This window comes from Dipodomys merriami, unplaced genomic scaffold (genome assembly GCF_024711535.1).
Source record: "Dipodomys merriami isolate MVZ:Mamm:240054 unplaced genomic scaffold, mDipMer1.0.p SCAF_36, whole genome shotgun sequence".
In the NCBI taxonomy this organism is placed as follows: Eukaryota; Metazoa; Chordata; class Mammalia; order Rodentia; family Heteromyidae; genus Dipodomys; species Dipodomys merriami.
In genome coordinates, this window is record NW_027205159.1 from 3759341 (window position 1) to 3787063 (window position 27723).

Genomic DNA, 27723 nt, shown 5'->3' on the forward strand with positions numbered 1-27723 from the left:
GACTGACATGTGGTAGTTGGTGGTCCTTGTTCTTTCTGACAACCGTGTTCTTTTCCTTGTCCTCTGAGAGTTCTAGTTTTAAAGCAATTGTTCTGACTTCACCAGCATCAGGAGACTCCAGACAAATGTATTTTGCTTCATGGTCATTCAGAGTGCCAGAAGATGAGGCTTTGGGAGAGGGAGGGCTGTGTTGTTCATCAGGGAGTAGTGGCACGATTTTAGTGCTGGCAGACAGAGAGCAGCTGCAGTATGCTGAGGCCCTTCTCTCAGATCTTCCTCCTAGAAACTCCCACCGCTTCCAGTCTACCTCCTGACAGTATGTCTGACTCCATTAGAGGGAGGGAAAATAGGCTAAGTATCATAATCTCAAATTAATGAGCTATTTCTAGACAAAAATGATTTCTCACAGTTTTGTGAAACATGTAGAATTGACTGTCTCCAAAAGTTCTGTTTAATGATTAATAGTCAAACAATGTGCTAAGCACTTAACTTTCTAATGACCTAAAGAAATCTGCATCCTTCTTTTATGTTAAATAGTGGGGATGCTGCAGCTTGCTGTGTGGGGCTTTAGGGGGGTATAAGAATGTTAAGTGTCAAGTTTAAAGTTTATGGAAGTTTTACTTTGTCTGTTGGTTTGTATTTTTGACTACACTAAAACATTAGATGTTATTTTGTAGAAAAGCTTATTTTCCTATAGGCAATGAAGTTTATATTTTAGACTATAATGCTGTATATCTTTTAAAATCACATTCAAAAACAAAAGTTGTTTTCTGATAAAGTACCTATCGTACTCAGTATGAGCTGTGATATATCCCAGAATACAAGGAGGCTGCATGAGTGCTCAGAGTGGTGGTACATTTCTTAATGCAATGTGGTTGAGGACTAGGAATCTAAGCAATGGATTCTCTTAGTCCTAATTGATCATATGATCAAAATAACTGATTATTTTTCATTGCCAGTTTTTGGTGTCTGGATTTTTTATTTTTGCAGTTTGTTATTATGTCCTTTTATTAATAGAGATAACAATTTACAGAGCTAGAACTTGCCCTAACTAGCAGCCAGGAAAAAATAGGTTAGCTGTTTTTGACCACTTTGGTGTTTGGCAGCCTGGCTAAGTGCCTGCTGTTGTATTAATTGCTTTCTCTCCACTGCTGTTAACAGGAAAGTGATGTCAGGAACTTACTTGTCTTAAGTTTACCAAGGCTGGCTCCTACAAGCTTCTTTAGGAGTAGTTGTGTTCAATATTATATTGATTGTTCAGAATATAAAGCTAGACTATTACAGTACATTTTCCAATAATAATAATGTGTTGTATACTATGTGGTAGACAATGTAAACATCTTTTCATGTTACCTAGTTTTACTATTCACTCACTTTGGATTGTATCTCCCTTGCTAAAAATAGGTAAGGGGTTTTACTAGGCATTATTGTCTTCATCTTGTATACAACAAAACATCAGCATCCTGGTGTATACAGTGAAACATAATGTGGTAGATACTGTCAAGAACATGAGACTTTTTTAAAATAGGAGAATGAGTGTTATAAAATGCAGTTTTTTGTCTGAACTCTAGACCACATGATTCTTAAGCTTCTAAACTTTTGTTTCTTAAATTTTATTTTACTGTAAAGGTGCTATACAGAGAGGTTACAGTTACATGAGTAAGGCAATGAATACATTACTTGTTAATCATTGTTACCCCTTCCCTTGTCCCACTATCCCTTTCCTCTCCCACCTCCTATACTCCTTCCCACCCCCCACTCCCAGCCTGAAGTTGTAAAGTTCATTTCTAATATACTGTCCTGTGGGTATCACTGTTGCAATGGGTCATCCTGTGTCCTTGTTTTAGCACTATTCCCCTTCCCTTCCCCAGATTAGACAAATGTATATACAAGATTCAGGGTATCAAAATCAAGTACAGTGACAATAGGGGATATACCATAGGGGGAAGAACATACAAAGGAAACCAAAAAGAAAAACATAGTACATTTAAAACAATAACAACAGAGACAGAGCTCTTGTGTCCGTATCTTGGGGTTCATTTCACTTACATCATCTTTTTTTTTTTTTTCTTTTTTCTTTTTCCTTTTTGGTCATGGGACTTGAACTCTGGGCCTGGACGCTGTCCCTGAGCTCTTCAGCTCAAGGCTAGCACTCTACCACTTGAGCCACAGCACCACTAGCGGTTTTCTGGTGGTTAATTGGAAATAAGAGTCTCATGGATTTTCCTTCCTGGGCTGACTTTGAATCGTGATCCTCAGATCTCAGCTTTCTGAGTAGCTAGGATTACAGGTATGAGCCACCGGCACCCAGCCAGCATCATCTTATATGGGCGTATATACATAGCTTTTGAGCTTTTCAGCTCATCTGATAATATTATCCTATATGTATTATCCTATATGTATACCTATTATTTCAAATAAGGGAAATCATGGGGCCTAAATTTCTTTAGGACTGGGTTACTTCACTTAATATGATTTTTTCCAAGTCTTTCCATTTCCTGAGAAATGGGCAGTGTCGTTCTTTTTGATGGAAGTGCATACACACACACACAACCACATTTTGTTGAGCCACTCATCTACTGAGGGACACCACACACACACACACACACACACACACACACACACATACACACACACACACACACACACACACACTTTGTTGAGCCACTCATCTACTGAGGGCCATATCTTAGCTATGGTGAATAATGCTGTGATAAACATAGTTGTGCTGGTAGTTTTAGTATGGCCTTGTTTGTTTTAATTTGGGTAAATGCTTAAAAGTGGGATTGCTGGGTCATAGGGGAGCTCTATGTGTAGTCTTTTGAGGAAACTCCATACTGCTTTCCAGAGTAGTTGAACACGTTTACACCCCAAAGCTTCTATACTTTTTACAAATTGCCAGTCTAGGTTCTTCTGAGACTTGTTATTGGCCTGGTAAGGGTACAGGCCTTGAAATGAGGGGAAAGAAGGTCTACACTTAAGAAATTTCTGTGCACCCAGCCAGACCTCCCTAAGGAGGATCACTTACACAGTGAGCTAGACCAGAATGTATGATTTGGTCTAGAGTGAAGCCTTCCGCTTGGGATTTGTTAGATCAATTTGTATGACCAGTTATAGTTCACAGTGTGGCTCTATAGAATCAGATCCTTCAGGAGCTGGATAAGTTTACATTTGTCCACTTTTGATTCTATGTTCTTCTGATTGTCTCTCTTCAGACCATTTGATATGCTTTTAAAAAGTGGAATGAGAGTGAGAGGCTTTTTACGTTTTTTAGTTGGGGTTGAAAAACAGGGACCTGAAGTTTAATTATTGAAGGCATTATAATTATGGGTGTCATCCAGTAGTTTTTTTTTATTAACCTGTAGTGCATGCATATACCTTCCACAGAAATTGTGAGTGAATACAATGTGATACTGCTAGATGTAGGTTCACACCTAAATTTTTTGACTAGACATTTCTTAAATTAACTATGTCTTTTAAGAATTAGAATATCTAGAATCTGTGTTTATTTAGATTTTGTGTTTATCTCAAGTCTTGAATCACTTCTATGCAAAACGTGTTTGAATTTTAGAGATAAGAAAATGGCCTTCATATGTAGTAGTTTCTTGATGGATCTTCCATGGACTTCTTGATATATTAGTCAAAAGTGCTTTTAATTTTATCTGAAGAAAAACTGCCTTTGTGGAACCAAGAAGAGACCCTATCCCAGCAAGCAAATTATCCAGAGGAAGAGTGTGTTTGAAAGTAACAAAGTGACAGTGGGTACATATTTAAAACAAAATTTGTTTCTTTATTTCTTTATTTCTTTGTTGACATACTGCATTGCCTACTTTTGTTATCCTTAGAGCACCAAGAGACAAGGAAGAGATAATACTGGCTTTCGTTTAAAGCTATGAAATTTGAAAGATTGTTCTCTAAGGGAAATTTTTATTAGTTTTTTTTATTCCAAGTGATCATTGTTTTATTTCCTCTTTTTTCTTTTTCTTTTAAATTTCACCTACTACTGTAGTGTATACTGAAGCATATGGAGTAACACATGGGCAGTTTGCAGTACCTTAAGAAATTTAAGAAAGGCTGGGTACTGGTGGCTCAACATCTGTAATCCTAGCTATTCAGGAAGATGAGATCTGAGGATTGCAATTCAAAGCCAGCCCAGGCAGGAAAGTCTGTGAGACTCTTATTTCCAATTAACCACTAGAAAACTGGAAGTGGTGCTGTGGCTCAAGTGGTAGCGCTCTGGCCTTGAGCTGAAGAGCTGAGGGACAGCACCCAGGCCCAGAGTTCAAGCCCCATGACCAACATCATCATCAACAACAACAACTAAAAAGAAAGTAACTTAGAAATGGAAATTGAAGACAAAGGCTTTTTTAAGAATGAGGAAAAACTATGAAACATCAAAAATTCCTTGCATGGCCACTAGTATTTTTAAGGTCAGAATTAGAAAATTACTAAATTATTTAAGTGTTGGTCAACCCACCTCCTCTGTACCTCGTAAGTATGGGTTGTGAAGTAGTTTTGACACTCCAGTTGTGACATACCTTTTCATGTTAATTTTTTAAATTGTGAAAATACCATACAGAGGGCTTACAATTACATGGGCAAAGTAATGAGTATATTTCTTATCAAGCATTGTTGCCTCCTCCTTTGTTTCCCCTTCCTATCCCTTCCCATCCTCTCCCCCCCCCCCCAAAGTTGTAAAGTTCGTTTTTCAACATAACGACTTGTACATCTCATTGTTTCAGTGGGTCCATCTGTATCCCTAGTTAAACGATTTGTTTTACCCTTCCCCTCCACAAATTATACCAACATCAAATCCAGTGAAAGCAGGGGTTATACCGTGGGGGAGGGACATACAAAGCAACAAAGAAATCATCTTATAAATATGTTTTCACGTTAATTTTGAAGTTTTTCCCTACAGGTTTCTTTTTAAAATCATAATTATATTCTTTAGTGGCTGGGAAGTGGGAACAAATGACTTATATAATGTATGATGTTTTTACTTTGTCACCCTTGTTGAAGAATTGAAATGTCTATAAGTCCAAGTTGTTGCTTTCTAAATTCACATAAACCATGTAAAACAACTTCTTTCATGAGCAAGTGCCCTCTAAAAGCATACTACTACCAACAAATGTATAGGCTGTAGGTAGTTTATTTTTTTCCTGTTCTTTCTGGTATCTTTTGCCTTAGTTTTGATTGCCTCCTCCCCGCCTGCCCTATGAGTATATGTCATGGATTCTTTGTCTTTTTCATCTGCATTCCAGATGTTGTGAATTTTACCTAATTAGACACATTTTGTATTTTCATATTTTTTGAGATGCAGTTTCTTATGAATAGGAATCCTTTAAGTTAAAAAAAATAGATCCTTTAAAATTTTGAGGGGGACCAGATCATCATCGAGACTAGGTCATCCTTAGTGCCCTAACCAAGGTACTTGTGAATTATGAGTTTTTTTCTAGTCTGATCCATGGCACCATTCTTTATCCAGTAAACACAGATTACTGCTTATGGCAGGGGTTTGCTTATTTCTTTTACCTCATGTATTTTCAATGTTGACAGTGCTCTCCAGAATTGTTTTTGTTTTTGTTTTTGTTTTTTTTTTGGGTCCAGTCGTGAGCCTGAACTCTGGGCCTGGGTGCTGTCCCTCAGCTCTTCGGCTCAAGGCTAGCACTCTACCATTTGAGCCACAGTGCCACTTCCGGCTTTTTTCTTTTTGCTTATGTGGTGCTGAGGAATCGAACCCAGGGCCTCATGCATGCAAGGCAAGCGCTCTACCACTGAGCCACCTTCCCAGCCCTGCTCTCCAGAATTGTTAAAGGAGTCTAGATTCCTGTGCCTTACTTGTTCCTTCTCTGTAACTCTACTCAGTACCTGTAGTCACAGTGATCGCCTCAGGTACCCAGCTGTACCTCCTTACCTCAGGCTTCTCTGGGCTTCATTTAGTTTTCTTCTCCATTGACTGTACCCTGCAATCTCTCAAAAGGCTGTAATCTTGGGAAGTCTTTCATCCATTACTGTGCATATATATGTGTGTATGTGATGTGTATGTGTAAATGTATGTGCATATGTATAGATGTTTTATCTAATTTTAGTTGTTTCAGCAGACTGATCATTGATGCTTTATCTTGGCCAGGAGCAGGGATTCCCTTAATTCTTTTCTGTTGAATATACTTTTCAGACTGTGGCCTTCTTTAGCTCATCATATCAAGTCTATAAACAGGAGCTCTGGTGCATGAGAGGGCACAGGACAAAGCCAGTGTAAAATGCAGAGACAAGTATTCTTCTTAGGCTTCCTTAGAACTGTGCTCCCTATAGCTGTTCCTACTTCCACCTGTTTTTAGGCCTTTATACAATACTGCTTAGTCTACATAGTATACTTTTTATACTTGTACTATGGGAAACTTGATGGAATTTGTCACTGCTTAGACCAGAGTCTAAATAAACAGAGGCAGTATGCTCCCTAAGATACCTCTCTCTGGCAGATCAGGAAAGTGAAGACAAAAGTTGGTAAGTGCTCATTTACCATCTCCTTCTACTCCAGGAGTGACTTAAGCTTGGACAGAGCTGGTCTTGAGAAATCATAGATCTGGTTTGGCCCATCCCAACAAATAGGAAGAAATGACCTTGAGGATTTGTGGAGCCACTGGTCCAGTAGAAAGCAGTTTAACCAGCAAGAATGTACTTCTTTTGGCTCCTGTGCATTTCTCTTTGCACCAATTGCTGGTGAAATAGCCACATCAGATTGGCAGTGACCCTGAAGCAGCAGATATGGGAGAGGACCCTCGTTAGTCCCAGACAGAGGGAACTCACATAAAGATATAAAGAAAATTCTCCTAGGACTAACTCTTCTGTTACAAGCTCTTATTTATTAATTTTTCCAAGTTAGTAAAATGATGCATGCCAATTGTAGAAAATTAGAAAGTTAAAGAAGAAAATATCTGTAATCTAGAAATAATACATGGTAGCATTTTTTCCACTCATTAAAACATGAATGATTATCTAGAAATATGTACCATTGTGGATGGTGAAATGTTGCTGCAAGACTATACTGTTTCGTTGTCTATGTTTTACATAATGGATTCCTTTTTAATCTCATAATAAAAAGATTACTAGAGAGAATTTTATTTGGTAGTAATATGGACTGTTTCAGGTGATACTGTTGAAGACAATTGCATCTAGTATTTTACCTTAGTGATTGGGGTTTGCTTGACTTGATATCAAACATAGGTGTTGAGGGCTTAAATCTTTGGGAAGATCGAATTGTGTCTTTCATAGCCTAGAGAAAATAGTGATTTTACCTATTTGACTTCACTTAAGATTACCATGTTCATTATTTTAATTATTTGCTTTGGGGGATGGGGAGGGTGGCTGTGGTTTTTGAACTCAGGGCCTGGCTGCTGTCCTAGAGCTCTTTTACTCAAGGCTAGTGCTCTACCACTTTGAGCCACAGACCTACTTCCAATTTTTGAGTAGTTTATTGCAGATAAGAGTCTTCCAGGGACTTTTCTGATTGGGCTAGGTTCTAACTGTGATCCTCAGATCTCAGCCTCCTGACAGCTAGGTTTATACTACATGAGCCACTGGTGCCTGGCTTATTATTTGCTTTTTTGATAGGGTTATCACAGATGCATTTTGCCTTCCTTGTGGTTTCTTGGTTTTCTCATGAAAGCATCAGCCTCCTAAGCTTATTGATGAATGAGATGTATTATAGAAAACATAATTAATTTTATTTTTTTTATCATTTGCTCACTGTCCTCCCAATTCTTCTAAGGAATGGTATGAAATTTTCCTTTTTAAATAACATTTATTTCTAGGTTCAATCTGGGTGATGCAGTCCCACTAAAATGTTCAGTAAGAGCAAAGTTTTGCAGAAGACAGACATGCAGATGTCATTGTGTTTTGAAAAGTTCTGTATATGCCTCCAAGAAGATGGGAAGATCAGGGCTTATGGGCTACTATACTTACCAGAAAAAGTTCATGATTCAGTAGCAGAAATAGAGCAAGCATACTTTTTTAGACTGAAATATGTTCAAAACAGTACTATTATTACTTGAGCAAGATGTCAAGCATGTATGATTTCCATTTTGGTTAAGTCTCCTGTTGGGTTTTTTTTTTTCTTTTTCTCTTTCTTTTTCTTTTTTTTTGGTTGATCGTGGGGCTTGAACTTGGGGCTTGAGCACTATCCCTCAGCTCTTCAGCTCAAGGTGAGTGATCTACCGCTTGAGCCACAGTGCACTTCTGGTTTTCTAGTGGTTGTAAATAAGAGTCTCACGGCTTTTCCTGCCTGGGCTGGCTTTGAACTATGATCCTCATATCTCAGCCTCCTGAGTAGCTAAGATTACAGGTGTGAGCCACCAGCGCCCGGCTTCCTGTTGGATTTTCATTTTGAGACTGAATGATCTTGTGGCCATCAGTTAATTTTAAAGAACTTGTTATTCTCCAGGGCCTTATACATACTAGGTAAGCACTCAAACACTTGAGGGATATCCCTGGCCCTTTCATATGTTGTTTTTGAGATATGGTCTCATTGTTTTTGCTCAGGCTAGTCTTCTTAAAATTATTTTTTATTACTATATATATTTTTATTGTAAAGATACTATACAGAGGGGTTAAAGTTACATGAGTAAGGTAGTGAGTACATATCCTATCTCAGGCTAGTCTTTTTTTAAATTTTTTATTTATTTTATTTTATTTTATTTGTGAACATACTGTACAGAGGGGTTACAATTACATGGACAGGATAATGCGTACATTTCTTACCAAGCATTGCAGCCTCCTCCTTTGGTTTACCCTTCACATCCCTTCCCAGCCTCCCCCCTCCCCCCCAATCCCAATCCTTCTCCTTCCCCCCCATTCCCCCCCTCCCCCACACCGACATTGTAAAGCTCGTTTTTGACATGACAACTTGTACTTCTCATTGTTGCAACAGGTTCAGGCTAGTCTTGAACCCACAATCATCCTGCCTCCAACTCTGTCCCTCCTCACCGTAGGTGGGATAGCCAGGGAGTGCCATTATATCCAACTTATTCCTTCCTGACCAGATCCTGCTTCAGTTTTGCCATAGAATGTATCCTCTTTTACAGTCTATCTAGTTCACTTCATTTAGGTTTAGTAGAACAGTGAACATAAGTTATATAACATTTTATGTTTGAATAAAAATGGAGTTTGATTAGCTTTTTGCTGCTTTCATCTTATATACTCTCAGAGATAACTGATTTCTAAAGCAAAATAGTATTTTGTCTTTTTCTTTCCTACCAGTTTGCAGTCCTACAAAGAAAGATTTAATGTAGTTAATTAAAAGACCTTGTCCATTGATTTTAAGGGATGGATATTTTCATACTAAGATGTATTTAATTGTACATTTTGATATAAAAACCATCATATCTCATTTTGCATGCTCTCCCTCCAATTTACAGAGTGGACAATTAGTTGCCCTTCTTTGTTCAAAGCTTCCAGGTGGACCCTCTTGGATCCTTGTTAGCCTGGCTGGAGTTAACTTATCTTTCTTCACATAGTTATTACCATCTGTGGAATGAGAAAGAACTTAGGTAAAGAAGTTTTGTTTGTTTTGGTAGTTCTGGGGTTTAGATTCAGGGCCTCATACTTGCTAGGCAGGTGCTCTGCTACTTAAACCATACTTCTAGCCTGTTTTGCTTGCTTGCTTGCTTCCTTTTTGTTCCAGAACCTTCAATCCTACTGTGCCTTCTAAGTAGTTAGGATTTAGGATTACAGACATTTACCATCATGCCCCCTGGGTTCTATCTTCCTCTATCACCATTCTCCCCTTCCCTCAAAGGAATAAGGGTATACCCCTTCCTATCCCCTGTCCTGTGCATTTTGTTGGTGAAGTGGAAAAGTCTTATCATAGAACTCAAGTTATAAAACCATAGCTGCTTGTAAAAATGGCCCCTATTAAGGTGTCCCCCCTACCCCATATTATGACAGCCAGAAGAGTATCTGAAACTAGTCAGATTTCAGTGCTAGACAAAGACCTTTTTTTTTTTTTTAAATGAGTTTGCTTCTGCTGGTCAGAGCCCCAAAATAGTAATTGGTATCAGCTGCATTATTAAATCATTCAAGTAAAAGCTAGCAGCTGCCCCATCATTAGAGAAAATGAGGAGGGGAGCCTTTCTTTGTTTCCGCAAAAGGACTCTTCCCCCTTTTAAATTACCTTTCAGGGTTTTCTTTTCTTATTGTAGCCAGAAAGAATGTAAATGGTATATAGTTTGGGCTCTTGACTAAACACATACCAATTCCTTCATGTTGTTTTGCCAAACCAACTTTTTTGTCCTATGTAGGACTTGTTATAACATTTTAGTGCTAGCCAGGTCCAAGTCTGTTTACTACTGTATATTCTGTTAAAATGAGGTATTGTTTTGTTTTGGTGGTGGCATATCTGTATTAAATGTTAGAGAAAATTTGAAGTTGGTTCATTATTTCTCTATTCTAAAGACAGCACAAAATACCATATAATAAGCAATAGTCAGTCATAATTAGGGTTTTTGTTTATAATTGGCTCAAAGCCAATGGCAAACTATATTTCTGGTGCTCCCTCCCCCCCCCAAGAGCGACCATTCACAATTAGATAGTAAATGACAATTGGTGGTACTCAATGCCTTTATTTTATAAGATGTGTAATATTCATCTATTGTAAAATCATAAAAGCAAGAGAGGTAATTTGTTCAAAGCATCTCTGTACTTTATCCTAAAACAGTAATTTTGAGAGAGTATGATTCCCCCCCCTCTCTCTTTTAAATTCAATGTGCTTCAGGATTTTACATAAGACCTGATAAATAATTTGGCAAATAACGTTTATCTGATCACTGTTTCTAAGTGATATCTCAATTATATTTGGTGTGCTGTTGTCAGATTTGACTGTATTTAAGTTGTTCTTATATTTCATTTATTCTAAGTTGCAGCCCAGTTTTGAAGTTGTTACAGTGTGAGTTGCAGTTGATGATGCATGCTGGTTTTAGTTATGTCTTTTCCAGAAGCATTTTGAATTTAGCAAAAGCAATGTGCCATGATAATCTGCCATCCATATTCACAGATGTGCGTATTCAGTGCTTGGCACACCAGTGAATAGTAATGAATTTAAGCCTTTAAGAACTTCACAAGGTATGTTTGCATTTTAACTCAGTGGAATATGAAAACATCAAGTGCCTATAGAAGCTCTTGACTCTTAAAGAAGAAGATAGATCCTAGAAGACTTTGGTTGTATTGCTAAAAGGGAAAATAAACTGAAACTAATAGAAATATGTCATGAATCTCAATTATTGCTCTGGAAGCTTTGTTACAGGAAAATCTTACTTCTGTCAGCAAGTGAAATCTGTGGTCAAGTGTGGTGGGAACAGTGAGCTGGGAATAACTTAAGCAGTATGAGGAGTAGAATAAGGAGCAGAGGTTAAGGGGTGGATAAAATAAGACTGTGTAATCTGCTATGGGGAGTGATTGTCTCACTGATCTAGCTACAAAAAATTAAAATTAAGTTTGACCCTTCTGCTTTTCTCTGTTATTCAATAGTTCTTTTTGTTTTGGTGTACTCTTTATCAAATTCCTGTTTTTTGGGGGGTGGAAGAGTTGGACAAAAGTAGAAAATAAAAGCTTTATGGATTACCTGACTGAAGAGGAATGTTTGGCTTTTTGAGACAAGGCACAGGTTTAACAGAGGGCCTTGTCCCAAGAGGAACACCATGTACCATCCATGTACTGACAGACCTCTCTTGCCAGCAAGCCCATTACCACCCCACTGTATGTTGTTCTGTGCATATGAATGAGAGTGTGTGGAAAGATTATAAATGAAGTTTTTGATGAATTGAGTTTTCTAGTTTTGTTTGGGGCCTGCTTATTCTTGCTTTATAAATTGTCACCCCTTTTCTGTTTTAGCAAAAAGTTCATTGAAAAAAAAGTGTTAAGTAAAAGTATGTTTTTCTATACTAGCCAGGCTAAAAGCTGTTTTTGTTTAGCTTATATGGTTCCCTTAGTTATTTAGTACCTCATTTTTCACTGCTACTTTTGGCATGGCCACTTTTAAATCACAGACTGAAGTGACATATCACCTTTGGTGTGATTTCCTTATATATAGGGCTTGGACGAGAATCACTGTATAGATTCTACTTATCCATGTAACTTCTGCTATATTTGCAGTTATCATCATAGTATCAAGGCAACTGTGTCTTTAATATTTATATTTCTAATATGAATGAATTTATGTCACTAATACATTGGTAATTATACCAGGCAGGAGGGGTGCAACCTTGAGAATTTAGGATGACTATGTTCTTGTTATGCATTTGGTTTGTTAAAACAGTAATGTACAACTGAAATTTGTATTTAATTATTTTTTTCTTTTTCATGTTGTCTCATATTTAATATCTAATCAGGCTTAGCTTTTATCTTAAAGTATAATATTAATAAGCCAAACATCTTTATAAGGATTTAAGAGTGTTCTAGGTGATGGTAGGCCAGAGAAGTAGGCATCTTCAAAATTGTGTGTGTATGTGTCTAATAGTCTCTCTCTTGCTCTTAAACTGGACATGCACACCTACACTACTTATAACCCCCAACTCTTCTCTAAAGAGAGAAGAACATTAGTTGATGGTAGTTGAGTCTTCCAGTGCAGAAATAACAAGGAAGTTTTAGGGGAGCCAATGATTTCTTTTTGGTCATATGTGCAAGCATGAAGAATTCCAAAGATGTCAGATTTATCCCCAAGATTTTACACTGTAGTTTTCTACCCAGAGTTGATTTTATCTTTTCCCACACATTCTTCTTTCTCATATTAATTCTGTTTTCCCCCATATTTTCGTGTTACCTGCAAATCTTCATTAGCTTGCCTGTTTGCAGGAAGTTTTTGCATACAAAGGGAACAGAATGCATATACTAACCGGTGCAGTTTATTCCCCAAGTATGTGAGAGAGAAAAGCAGAGGCTGTAATCATCTCAGCCCTCATCATTCACAAGGGCAACTTACATTTTCATTTTCCATTTGTGTGTCTTCATCTTTTTCCTTCATTTTCTCACCTTGCATCTTTTCACACAAATTTTAGTCATCCTATATAAAACAAGAGGCCAGGGGGGAAAGCCAAGTCTGAAACCACCTGCTTAATGGTTTGCCTTTGGGGGCGGGGGCGGTGATGGGTGGTGAGGGCAGTACTAGGGCTTGTACTCTGGATTGACCTACGCACTGTCTTAGCTTTTTTGCTCAAGAATGGCATTCTATCAACTTGAGTCACAGCTCTAGCACTTGCTCTGTTTTAATGGTTAGTTGGTTTTTGTTTCTGGGGCTTTCTGTTCTCGCCTCTTGGTCTCATGGATTTTCATTGGGCCTGCTACTAAGGTCTGCACTGCCCCCTGAAGCCATTTATTTGATCATCTACCATCATTTTGCAATTGTTTTCTGGCCTTAAGTTGGCTAGATGATTTGTGTTCACAAATGTTTTCTAGGAAGAACACATCTTTTCCTGTAACGATACCTGTTACAATTACCTTTTTTCAACAGACTGCAGGACAGAGAGGTGGGTTGAATGGAGGAGCCTGCTGAATTGCTACTCACTGTTCATCCTGCAGTTTCCTACACTTTTCTCTACTTTTCACACTTTTTTCCCCACAATCTTGGTCACATTCCAGAGGGTAGACCCCTGAAGATTAAGCAACTATAAGCATTCCTTACTGGTAAAGGGACTGGATCTTCTTTTTGTTATTCTATGGGTGGGTAGAGGAAGCGGTGGTGAGACTAGAACTTTGTTCATCATTCAAAAGCTATGTATTTTATTCTTTGGTTTTTCTAAGGATGAAGAGGAAGAAATCAAACTGGAGATAAATATGCTGAAGAAATATTCTCATCATAGAAATATTGCAACATATTATGGTGCTTTCATTAAAAAGAGCCCTCCAGGACATGATGACCAACTCTGGGTATGAGGATATTTCTGCATGTTTTATGGCTGCTCTTTTGTGATTGTTTTATAGGGACAATAAGGACTTTACAAGGGACAAGCAAAGATACAGAAACCGGTAGATTCTAAAAGTTTTCTTGACGAAATGTATTGTTGAAAATATACTAATTGTTTCTTCTGATGTTGAATTTATATTGCTTGGAAAGAGGCTAGCTTATTTTTTAGGAATAAAATGGCATATTTGAGAAAGTATATAAGATGGCATATTCTAGAAAGGATATAGCCAGATAGCAGTGAGTTTGGGAACTGAAAGCAATACAACAAAAACTTACAGGAACTGATTTAAGATGAAGCTCCACAATTTCTTTTTTAAAAAATTCCCTGAAAGTAAGAGACAGAGCTCAAGAATACAAAGTTTTGTCAGTCAGTTGATAGTAATAGTAGTAATTGCTTAAAAACACACTAAATTCCAGGAAAATTTCTGGAGTTGTCACACCTACCCTGATCTTGTTTTAAGTGCATTTATTATTAAGATGATGACCCTGAGAGATTATCAGTGTGTACGTACATTAGTTGAAAGTATTGAACTTGTAAAATAGGAATATAGATTTATACTTCTCCTAATGATTCTAAAAGGTCAATGTAGAAAATGTATAAAAAATTAAGACAATAAAGGGGGGAATGTTATGTTGGTTATGCAAACACATCATAGTTAAAAATTTAGAATAGCTCAGTTCAGTTCAAATTTTTGGTACATTAAAAGTATATATAGTTGTGGTCATGTTCTTTAAACATTTGGATATTGTAAAACAATTTTAAATCCAGTAACTTAAAAATAGCACATTGCTTTTTAACTTTTTAAAATTAAACCCACATGGAGGGATGTAATATGTGAAAAGTAGAACATCTTTGGGGAAAATTAAAAAGGATATAGGAACATTTGAATCAGATTTCTGATAGTTGTCAATAATGAAGAGCAAAAAGCCTATGTGCTTAGGAAAGCAAAGGAACAGTTCAATACCATTGAACGGTTGTTGTACGCTGCAAAACATTAGACATTGTCGAACTATGAGTATATAGTGAAAACTGAGCTGCAAAACAAGCTTTCTTTATGTGGAGATCTCCAAAATAATCACACATGCAATCAGGTATTCTGGAAAGGCAGCAGTGCAATGCAATGAAACTGCATTTTCTAACTTTTTCTTGGGCATGTGCTGAAAACTGGGATGTGTTAAGTCACAGTGTGTCTTGTCTGCCCTGTAGCTTGTTATGGAGTTCTGTGGAGCTGGGTCCATCACAGATCTTGTGAAGAATACCAAAGGGAATACACTCAAAGAAGACTGGATTGCTTACATCTCCAGAGAAATCCTGAGGGTAAGGAAAACAGGGGCTGTCTGCCCACCCTGTGATCTTTTGCTTTAACGTGAATTTTCATAGCCCCAAGTATTTTGTGTCATCAGTTGTATCTACAGATAGCCAGGGGCACTTAAATAGTTTTGGTAGTTCATGCTACATCATAGTTTCAGTCTAATCTGTGGACTAAAAGCAATCAAAAAATTTCCTCCATATTAAATATATATAGACTTTTTTGTGATTATTTCCTAAACGGTACAAAATAAACATTTATATAGCATTTATGTTGTATTCTTTATTCAAAGTCATCTATCTAGAGATAACTAGACCTGGAGAGAATATCAGATCTCTACTTATCACATTAGTAATAGTGAAAGTACTGAACTTGTAAAGCAGCATACAGGAGAATGTGTATAGGCTTTATGGGAATAGTATGGCATTTTATATAAGGAACTTGAGCATTCTCAGATTTTGGTATAGGGGACCATTGGAGATAATCAGGAACAAATCCTCTTCAGATACCTAGGGACAAATGTACTTTTTTGTATCTCTCTGAATTTCTCTACCAATTGACAGCATTTCTTTGGAGTTTAAAATAAAATCAGAGAAAAGGGGAAGAGAATCTCAAACTGTTGTTTTTATAAGAATCATGTGTGTTCACAAATCAGTGTTGATGGTGCTGAGAACAGAGTTTTTAAATCATTTCATGAACTTCGGCATTATCTTGCAGTATTTGCTATTGTTAGACCTATTTTAGATGGTTTCTCTCAATAGTAAAGTCAGCTCAACACAAACAGGCAGTGTTTTGGGATTTCATATTAAAAGCAGCATGTGAGTTACTAGGTTTCTTTCAGTCTTATAGCCACCAGTTTTTCTATTTACCCCTACATTTCATGTTCAAATCACTTATTTTTTATTTACCCACCTTTTAAAAAATAGCTACAGGGTTAAACTGAAATCTCATTCTGCTCTTCTCACTAATAAACATGTCTTATAACTAGTTGTTTTTTATTTATAGGTAAAGCTACCCATTTTTTATATGTAAGTTGTTCAGTTTATTTAAAATATTTGGTGAAGCCTTTGAGAACAGATCATTCCCTGAACAAGAATTGTATAAAATGACAGTATAGGCAGATGTTATCATTAAAATATTACTCTTTTCTCAAACGAGAACAATGATTAAAATTCAGCAAATAATAGGCAACATGGGACAGTAAAAGGTAGACACTAGAATTAGCCAGACCTGGATTTGAGTCGTGCCTATGCTATTCATCTCTTGCATGCTGTCATTTAGCTTTCAAGACTCATTTTTCCTGTCTGTATGCTCTATGCTAATACCATTATTAAAAGAATTAAATGAGTGCACATAAATCAGAGTTTCATATATATGGTTAATACTCAGTAAGTTTTAGTTTTATACACACACACACACGCACACACACGCACACACACGCACACACACTTATGCTGGAATATGCAGTAATTATTTTTCCCCTCCCCACTTCTTTCTCTTCTATCTTTCTTTCTTCCCCCTGTCTGTATGTTCATCTGTCCCTCTTTTTATTTAGTGTCTGTGTACGTGTGTAACAGTTCTAAGCCTTAAACTCTGGGACTGTGCACTGTCCTGAGCTTTTTTATTCAAGGTTAGCACTCTACCACTTGAGCCACAGCACCACTTTGGCTTTTTGGTAGTTAATTGGAGATAAAAGTCTTCTTGCCTAGGCTGGCTTTGAATTGTGATCCTGAGATCTCAGCCATTCTGAATAACTAGGTTTCAGGCATGAGCCACCAGAGCCCAGCTATTTGTTTTGGTGGTTTTACTATGTAGCTCAGGCTGCAGTTGAATTTGAGACACTTCTGCACCATCTCCCTAGTGCTAAGATTGCAGGCATTTGCCAACTATGCCCAGAAGTATGAGATTTCTTAAGCAGAGAATTATCCTAGGCATCAAATGTATTTTAGTCTTCAAAGACAATATTTAACCATTTTATTGCTATCAACCTCAGGGAACAGGGAAGCCTCAGTTGTTGGTGGCTTCTAATCAGCTTGAGTATAGTGGGTAAGTGGACATCTCTTTGAAAGGCTGCAAATCCTTTTCACCTCAAATGAACCAAATGGGCAAATGAACTAAGAGCCTTCTTCACCTACTTGACATAGAGTGGGGGTTTAAATTAACTAAAGGCAAATGCCCCAGGAAGATTTAGTATAGTCTCTGATGGTATGTGTTCCTTAAAGGAGTTAGTAAGAGTTGGTTACTAAGGAAGGTGAGGTAAAGTTTTATGGAAAAGGAAGACAGACACTCCTGATAGATAACCTGAATTCTCCCAGATGCGGTTAAGGTAGTAGCTAATTTTGATAGTGGCAAAACTTTTTATTATTCCTTAGTGTGCTGTGAGTTAATACACTATTTTGAGGTTTTCTGAAGGAAAGGGTCATAAGTTTGTATTGATAGCAGAAGTCCTCTCTTGGACTAGTCTATTAAAACTGTCCGGACCTGCAAAGCCAGTATGTTCCTTCCAGCCCACTGTACATTCATATCTCTTCTCTGTAGCAAAGGTAACATTTTCATACTAAGGATGGGCATGTACTGCTTTCCATAACCAATTCTGAGGGACAGTCTGTGTCTTTGTCTTTATACTCTCAAATGAGATACAGTTACAGGAAAAGTACTTCCTAATTTTGAAGCAGTGATTAATTTGTTTGAGAATGAGCTATTTATTTAATATTTGGACATGGCATATTTGCTAATGAGAAGTAATTGTGCCCTAATTCTGGCTTGGGAATAGTCAAAGACATACATACTCCTAGGTAATTCATACAGCAAAATTATTAGTTCTTCTCAGTAATATAACTAAGGTTGTCATTACAGACTGTTAGGCACACCTCATATAGTTTTCCTGGTAGAAAACAAGTATGCTTTCATGCATGTACTGTGGCAGCTGACAAAATTACATGGATACTTAATAAGACAAACTGTAATAGCATAAAGAAGGAAGTTTGCATAAGGGAACAAAATAAGAACAAAAATGAACTGACGTTGTTAAACAAGTAGAAATTCTTTAAGAATTAGAGAAGCTTCGTTTTTCTCTCTCCTTTTTGTGTTGGATATTACACCATGCTGAAAAAGGTATTATTACTTTGTTCCCAACTGAAGCCCCAAGGTGTTGTAGATTTTTAGGCTTTTTTGAGTCAGTGTGTTGTGATCTAGTTCTGCATATCCTGTGTTAGAAAGCCTAACAGTCATCAGATAAACTCTATTGTATTTTATATGATACAAAATTATCTATGATACAAAAATTTTCTATCTTCCAGAGTAGCTGGAACTCATATTCTACCAAATAAACAGAAACAATGGACATTCATACCCCTCTTCCTCAAAAATTCACAAGTCTCTGGGTCTGGGTAATACATGCCTGTAATCCCATCTAACATTAGAGAGGCCAAGGCAGGAGGATCATGAGTTCAAAGCCAGCCTGAGCTATACAGTGAGACCCTTTTTTTTAAAGAACCCTTACCTATAATCTGCCATTTTGGGGTTGAGACATACTAGAATAAATCGGTTGTGCTTGTGTTTTAAGGAGTTAAGCAATAGATAGGGCTTTTCCATCCAGCTCTGGGGCAGAACAAGTCAATGAGTTGTGAGAATGCTGCATCGAAGCTTTCCAGACCGTATTTGTATGCAACATGTGTTTTTTTTCTTCTGCCACCTCTTGGGCTTCCTTCCAGATACAAGTTCATCAAAAAGTGCTATATGCCTGGTAGGGTTTGTTTTCTTGGAAAAGAAAGGTATTTTATTTCCACACAAGGCCCTTCTGACAAGAGAATCGTTTTACACTGGGGTAGAGGTGTGATTGGTCAGCAGTTAGCAGTTTGCCGCTTTGCAGTGGGAAGACAAGCCAGGGTCCAGAGCCAGATTTTTAAACCCTCCTTAGCCTTTGCTTTTCCCTTGGGATGTGTCTTGCTCATATATGCCCATGGGGTCACCCATTGAAACATAGAAGTGTGGCGTGGGAAAGGAACCACCCTGTACACAAATAGCACAAATTATAGAAGAGAAATTGCAGATGGTAATCTTCAGCATGTCTCAAAGGCACAGCTAGAAAGTGGCCATGTTGTTCGCATAGTAGAACTTAGCCCCTGGGAATGATGGCGAGGCTTCTTTCTGTATTGATGATGTCTTCCTGGGTTCTGTGTTCTACATGTGGGTTCACAAAAACCTGTGGTCCACATGTGCATTTTGTTATAAAAAGTATGTTCCTGCTTATTGAGTTACAGGGGCAAAGAATTAAATTCAAACCTATTTTTCCTCTTCAGGGGCTGGCACATCTTCATATTCATCATGTTATTCACCGGGATATCAAGGGCCAGAATGTCCTGCTAACTGAGAACGCAGAGGTGAAACTTGGTATGTGGCTACTGTGCAGTGTAACCTAATGCTTGTCTCTGATGCAAGCCGGCAGCACTCCTGCCCCTCTTATGTCTATGTGAAAGTACCTTCTCCTACCCAGGCTTTCTATTTCTGTTGTCCTGAAGAATTCAGTGTGGAACTGACTTTTGTTGTTTAGCTAGACTCCACCCTCCCTTCTTCCATGCTTCATCCCTCTGCTGTATACATATAGCAGCCAGAATGATTCTTATTTTTATTTTTGTGTTTGTGGTGCTGGGAATGCATTCAGGACTAGTCTGTCCAGTGGAAAATTCCCCTTACCCTAAGCTAGGCAGCACTTAAGTCATCATCTCATCTAATGACTTGGGAAGCTGTATGAGTTCCTTACCCTGGTTTGGTGCTCGACCTTCAGTAGCCTTTCTGCAGCTATGGTTGCCATTGTGGTCCAAGTTACTATGAAGCTTGCTTAGGCTTACTTTGTTGACTTGGTTGTCTATTCCTCTCTGTTTCAGAGAGTATTCACCTTCTTTCCTTGTTTTATAAACATGTTCTCTACATAAGGGTGGACTGTTTGACCCAATGAATCACTCAGCATGTTGGTAGACCCTTGCATGATCCGTTCCTTACTCCTCTGCTGGGACCATAGCAATGTACATGTAGTAATGATGTTGGCAGATACTGATGGACAAACATTTAAAAAGGTGGGCTTCCTGCCAACCCTGCCCTCCTGCCATGACTTTTTGCTTATGAGATTTCTTGTTAATCATCATAGTTTTCTGTCAAAAGCCAGAAGTCCAGTGTGCCTGGGGACAGAGGGTTTGTGCATTCTAGATTATATTTAGTGAAATATTGTATAAGTTCTTTTCAAGAAAACCTTATTCCTGTTGTTAATACGTATCTCAATTTTCTGAACTTGAGGCTTTCCCTAACTTGATTGTTTGTGGCAGGCTGTTGACCATCATTCATACAGGTGTCCTGTGACTTTTTCCCTTGCTGCTGGGATGAAGCCTGTTAGGAGCATCTAGACTAATAGAGACGTTGCTCTGGAAAAGATACTCCTTTAAAGTGCTGCTAGCCTTGGAGAATTTTGCATGTTTGGGGAGTAGAGCCATTTCTGTTTACTGTGAAGATGCCTCTTCCTTACATTTTTGCTAATTTTGTCCCACTTTCCCTTTTTTCTCTTCCTCACAGTGGATTTTGGTGTAAGCGCTCAACTAGACAGGACAGTTGGACGGAGAAATACATTCATAGGAACTCCCTATTGGATGGCTCCTGAGGTCATTGCCTGTGATGAGAACCCAGATGCCACCTACGACTACAGAGTAAGAAGCACCTGCTTTACTGGGCCTTCACTGGGTCATTATCCTCTCAATGATTTGGGGGCTTGGCTAAATGGAATGCAGTCCTTTATTTCCTACCTGTTTTTTTAGTGAGAAAGTTCTGGAACTATTTTTCCTGTGTACATTTTCCAGAACAGTGCTTACATACTAACTCTTTGTGGCCATCTGCTTTACCTGTGTTTTTACTGAGGAATATGTTAGCAGAACTTTTTTTCATTCATCATTTAAATGCTTCCTCCTGTTTATTGTCCATTTTAGCTTGAAGAATACATTAGAATTAAATGTTTCTTTTAAAGAATGTTGTTAAAGTATACAATAGCTTCATCTATGAACTATTACAATATTCTTGTTTAAAGAGCTTTATACCTCCAATTATGTACACAAATACATTAAAATCATTAGAGTGACCTCTAGGGACGTGAATGAATAAATGCATCTATCCACCTAGTAAAACCCATATTTCATAACCAGACTCAATTTGATTTTGTTTACAGATTTTTTCTTTTCTTAAATTTTGCCTTAACTAAATGAGCCATAGTGGCTAGTGAACCTATTAATGATTCAAAATTGAGTTAATGCCTTAAGATCTCTAATTTATCTCAGTATTTATTACAAATACTCAAATAATGAGGCTTTACTTAAGCCAATGTTACAGAGGAATTTTTATTTTTATAATAAAGTGTTTTAAAATAGATTAGACTTCCATTCTAATAGGTATATCTAAAATTTGAACATCCCAAATATTATCACACTTAAGAACATAAAAATAATTTCTTAATGCAAAGTCTGTAATTAGATACAATTAGTTTACTGCTGATTAGTTTAAACTAGTATCCAGTGTAGTATAAGATAGCATATTAGGTTGTTTGGCCATTGCATCTCATCCCTCTTTTCATAAAACTGACTTGTTAAAGAGGCTGGGCCTGTTGTAAAACTTTATGTTCTCTTCATTTGCCTGATTACTTTGTTGTCTTTAGTTTGTTTTCTGTCAGCTGGAAGGGCTCAGTAAGTATGAAGACCTGAGCAAGATAAACTCACAGGTGTTGGGGGCACTTTCTGTTTTACTGTCTTGCAGCCCACTAGTGCTTCCATGAGTGTTTCCTAGGGTGAGAGTCCCTTGCACCCCCTCTGTAGCATAGAAAACGCCATAAAAATAGAGGAGAAATTTGTAGGCCTATCCTGATTCTTGTATTTAAACATACAACTCAACTTTTGTAACATAATTGTAGGTTATTCAGAAATAAGTAATTTCTTGCTTATAAATTTCTAGCATAGGGGCTGAGAAGGTGGCTCAGTGGTAGAGTGCTTGCCTTGCATGCATGAGGCCCTGGGTTCGATTCCTCAGCACCACATAAGCACAAAAAGCCGGAAGTGGTGCTGTGGCTCAAGCAGTAGAGCGCGAGCCTTGAGCTGAAGAGCTGAGGGACAGTGCCCAGGCCCAGAGTTCAAGCCCCACAACTGACCAAAAAAAAAAAAAAAAATTCTAGCATATAAATGAAAGTGTTAATGAAAATGATACTTTGTTTTTAAAATAGTTTTTGGATTTTAAGAACTATTGGTTGATACTTTAATTCATCAATGTTTATTAATTCATCAATGTTTATCAAATGCCTACCAATTATAAAAGTGAATAAAATAGACCAAAATGATTGTCTTCATAGAACATGTATTTGAGAAGAGGATAAAGCTTAATGTTAAAGTTAACATTTCAGTGGAATTAGGGAAAAAGATTCCATGCATACAAAGGATGCTTACCTGAAACACTTCCCTTGTGTGGTTTAAATGTTGAGTGCAGATGCTCAAGAGTGTCATTTGAATTATGAACTACAATTGATTTTATGAATTCAGTTGTGGACGTTTTATTTGTAGGTAAGAATGCTTTTAATTAACAAATCAGTAGAGAGAGAGAGAGAGAGAGAGAGAGAGAGAGAGAGAGAGAGAGAGAGAGAGAGAGAGAGTGTGTGTGTGTGTGTGTGTGTGTGGTATGGAAGCGTGCATGCATTCACATGCCAGTTTTGGGGCTTGAACTCAGGTCCTGGGTCCATAAGCTTTTTAACTGAAGGCTAGCACTCCTGTCACTTGAGCGACAGCCCCACTTCTGGCTTTTTGCTGGTTAACTGGAGATAAGAGTCTCGTGAACTTTCTTCTCAGGCTGGCTTTAAACCTGGACCCCCAGATCTCTGCCTCCTGAGTAGTTAGGATTCTAAGCATGAACCTCCAGCCCCTAGCAGTATCACTTATCATTCATTTATTCAGTTGAATGTAAAAGAGTTCCTGCAGATGCATTTGTGCTTTTAATTTTCTGACCACCTTCAGATTGTTTATCTAAAGAAAACTTTCATTTACATGAATAGCCAGAAATATAAATGAGTTATCAGTTTTGTAGCTAATATGATACCGATGGTATACTGTTTTATTTTTGTAGAGTGACCTTTGGTCTTGTGGCATTACAGCCATTGAGATGGCAGAAGGTGCTCCGCGTAAGTAACTTTCTTTCTTAGTCCATTTGTTTTATGCAAACTAAACTAGTTCAAAGATTCAAAGAACAGCTGTATGGAGAAAGCCATTTCTAGTGGGGCACTTAGATGAAGAGACCTTAGATACTGTGTGCTTTTAGATTATTTTCTACAAGTCCTTTATGAAAAAGTTTATACAAAGTATGTACAATGGCCTGGTTCATAATTGCTGAATAAATATTTGTTAAATGAATAACAAAAATTTTACAGCTGATAATTGAATACCATATGTCCTCTGAGTTTCCCTCTAAGGACTGAGACTTAAAGGTATTGCTTGATCCTTGGTCTGTTTTTCTTCACAATGGGAATACTATTGCAGTCTTCTCTACCCCCAATTCTCAACTGTCTTGTAATTCTCTTGAAGATTAAATAAATAAGATGAAAATACCCACTGCCTGTGGCATATTAATATGGTTGTGCTGAACCTTCCTTTATTAATGAGTGATGGAAACATAGACAGTAATTACACAGAATTAAACAACTCTAGTTTACTATTCCACAGTAACAACAGGTAATACCAAGCAGTAACATTTCTGGAGGGCTTTACTGGGCTTACTTGTATTCCAAGCATTACATGAAGGCCTCCTCAAACTGTGTTTTACTAGTCCTTTTAGAACAACCCTTTAAAAATAATCATTTTTATTGTGACCTTAGAGATGGCCTAAAATCTTACCTTCTATAATATTATTGGTATTTATCTTTATTTATTTATGAAGACTTCCCAGTGTCTTTTGAAATTGGACATTATTGTTCATCTTCTTGTATTTTGATATCTTTATATGAGAAATTGAAGGCATGCCCTAGAGTTCATAACTATTTGTATATATTGCTCGACTGAAACGTATCAGTTGGATATTGGAACAGAGCATTTGCTATTATTCATATATTAGCCCTAAATATCAACAGTGAGTAAAATAAGTGCCATACTGACACTACTTATCTACTCTTCCCAGCTCTCTGTGACATGCATCCAATGAGAGCACTGTTTCTCATTCCCAGAAACCCTCCCCCTCGGCTGAAGTCAAAAAAATGGTGAGCTATATTTGGATTATTGTTGTCTCTCTGACGTCTCTCCTTCCCTTTCTTCTTTCCTCCCTTCCTCCTCCCTCAACGTCTCTTTTAAACGGTTTTGTTGTTGTTGTTGTTGGCTGTGGTGCTTGAACTCTGGGCCTGGGCGCTGTCCCTTAGCTCTTCAGCTCAAGGCTAGCGCTCCAACACTTGAGCCACAGCACCACTTCTGGTTTTCTGGTAATTTATTGGAGATAAGAGTTTCATAAACTTTCCTGCCCAGCCTGACTTTGAATTGTGATTCTCAGATCAGAAACTCAGCCTCCTGTATGTCCCTCCCCCACAGTATAACCCCTGCTTTCACTATATTTGATGTCAGTATAACTTGAGGAGGAGATGGGGAAAAACCAGTTGTTTAAGGATACAGGTGGACCTGTTGCAACAATTTGAAGTACAAGTTGTCATGTCCAAAACGAGCTTTACAACGTCGGTGCGGGGGGGGGGGGGGAATGGGGGGGGAATGAGGGGGAAGGAGAAGGATTGGGATTGGGGGGGGAGGGGGGAGGCTGGGAAGGGAATAAAAAAAAAAAGAAATTGTGTCAACCATGAATAGTGTATATCTTTACAATAAGTAGAATTAGGGTTTGACTAGTAAAGATAAAGACTTTTGAAAAAAATTGTTATTTCCTGTTTACCTGCTCATGTATTTCACTCTTCTAAGTCCTTTGTTCCTTATTTTGCTCAATGTTTTTCTACTGAGTTATAGAAAGCAGATTAAACACAGTGAAATGAAAAAAAAAAAAAAGAAACTCAGCCTCCTGAGTAGCTAGGATTATAGGCATGACCCACTGGTGCCGGCTTGTGATTCTTTTTTGTAGTTTTCAGTTTCTTCTTTGATAAGATTATGGCCCTGTTGGTACCAAAAAATCCTAAATCCCCTAAAAAATCAATTAAAATTGCATTTTGTTTTGTGAATTTTTTTTCTTAATAAATTCTATTTACATTACAATATATTATGGCAAGCAGCCAGGTGTAACACTATAACATGTTAAGGAGAACAGTTCCATTTTAATATTTAAGCATAATTGTAGTATGCTGCTAAATATTTTTTCCATTAAAAAGGCAGAGCCACTGGCACCCAGCTTTAAAGTAATGGGTGCTAAGTATGCCTTTTTTTTTTTTGATTTTGTTTTTTTTTTTTTTTGGTCGGTTGTGGGGCTTGAACTCTGGGCCTGGGCGCTGTCCCTTAGCTCTTCAGCTCAAGGCGAGCGCTCTACCACTTGAGCTACAGCGCCACTTCCCGTTTTCTGGTGGTTTATTGGAGATAGGAGTCTCACGGTCTCTCCTGCCCGGGCTGGCTTTGAACCGCGATCCTCAGATCTCAGCCTCCTGAGTAGCTAGGATTATAGGCGTGAGCCACCAGCGCCCGGCTAAGTATGCCATTTTTAATTCAAGAGGAGCATAAAAACACATGGTCCCGTCTTTTGGGGTGGTTGTCACCTTGCCTTTTTTGGCTTTCCTTATTTGTCAAGTAAAATGCTGACAATTATGGAAAGCCCTTACTGAGACCTTATGAGGTAAGCTTGTAAAGTTTCAACATTGTGGGATTAATTTTCAAGTCTGTAAAAGAGATAGACAATGTTTTGTTTATGAGCGACAGGAGGACAAGCTGGACCCTGTGGCTCATGCTTTAATACAGTTACTCATAAGGCTGAGATCTGAGGATTGAGATTTGAAGCCAGCCCAGATAGGAAACTGAGTAAGACTCTTTTTGTCCAATTAACTGCCAAAAAAGCCAGAAGTAGAGCTGTGGCTAAAGTGGTGGAGCACTAGCCTTGAGCCAAAAAGCTCAGAGATAGTGCCCAGGCCCTGATTTTCTACCCTAGGACGAGAACAAAAAAAGAGAGAGAACAGAATATTTGCTTGTTTTTGTTTTAGTTTGTCTACTTATTCCCTCCTATACTTCTTGCAGAGTCCTTTCCTATCAGTTGTCTGTGTTTAAACTTCTCATGCATGTGGGCCTTTTCTCCTTTTTTTGTTTTCATGGGCTCTAATGCCTCATTGATGCCTACCTACTGTGGGGTTTTTTTTTTTTTTGTTTGTTTGTTTATTCTCCTTTTTGAAACGATTCTTAGTAGTTTTCCAGTTAATTTTTTTCTCTTTTAAGGTCTAATTGTCAAGCTTTTTATTCCAGATTTATTTACTTTTTAAGCTTCTCTTGTGCCCTCTTTTCTTATTGGTTACTGGTCTTCTGATACTTACTAGTTTTCTTTCCTCCTCTTAGGTGTAAATGCATACTCATTTTTTTCATTCCAGTTGTCTTCATGGTTTTTTTTTTCCTTTCATTACCATCTAGCCCTCAATACTCTTCTTTTTCCATATTTCTTCTCCTGGTAGGATTTTTCTCTCTCTTTGTTTTTTTTTTTTTTTTTTTTTTTGGGGGGGGTCCGGTCGTGGGGCCTGAACTATGGGCCTGGGTGCTGTCCCTCAACTCTTCAGCTCAAGGCTAGCACTCTACCACTTGAGCCACAGCACCACTTCCGGCTTTTTTTTTCTGCTTATATGGTACTGAGGAATCAAACCCAGGGCCTCATGCATGCAAGGCAAGCACTCTACCACTGAACCACCTTCCCAGCCCCTTTTCTCATTCTTTATATGCTGTCATCTAATTCCATTTACCAATTTTAGAAAGGTTTTTAAAAGCCACACATTTTCTCCATTTTATTTATGTATTGTTATATTTATTATTGAAACTAACATAAACCTTAAATGCATACTGAATATATATATATAAATAATTTTTTCAATAGAAAAAAGTAGTAGGTTTGCATGAAAATACAAGATAGTAGAAGTGATTTTTATAGGCAGTGAAGTAATTTTCTAAGTCATCATACTAAGAATTAACTGATTTATTCTACAAAAATTTATTAAATAATTTTTATGATGTGCTATGCTTAGTGTTGGGCATGGCCAACAAATTGAAAAACAAAAATCATTCATAACCTCTGCTATTTTAAACCAGTAACAGGACAGAACCAAAATATAGTCTGTTAAATGCAGACAATCCTTGATAATTTCAAAAATGTAGGACAGATATTGTCAAGAAAGTCTTACCAAAAGAGAGAATCCCAGAGCTTTGTCTTAAAAGATACGATGAAAAGAGTGTCTCTAGACTAAGGGTCCATGTACAGATCCTCATAAGGGGTGAGCACAGAGAAATGGAC

The 27723-nt window shown here is 37.7% G+C and overlaps 1 protein-coding gene across 50 annotated transcripts in view; it reads left to right on the top strand.

The window, feature by feature from the left end:
- Map4k4 (mitogen-activated protein kinase kinase kinase kinase 4) overlaps window positions 1-27723 on the top strand; it is a 177071-nt gene that overhangs the window by 97244 nt on the left and 52104 nt on the right. For all 50 annotated transcript variants that reach the window (XM_069988553.1, XM_069988552.1, XM_069988551.1 and 47 more), the window contains exons 4-9: window positions 13789-13914; window positions 15159-15269; window positions 19563-19653; window positions 20827-20957; window positions 23401-23455; window positions 24445-24523. In XM_069988553.1, the coding sequence (XP_069844654.1) occupies window positions 13789-13914; window positions 15159-15269; window positions 19563-19653; window positions 20827-20957; window positions 23401-23455; window positions 24445-24523 (593 nt within the window). The remainder of the gene's footprint in view (window positions 1-13788; window positions 13915-15158; window positions 15270-19562; window positions 19654-20826; window positions 20958-23400; window positions 23456-24444; window positions 24524-27723) is intronic.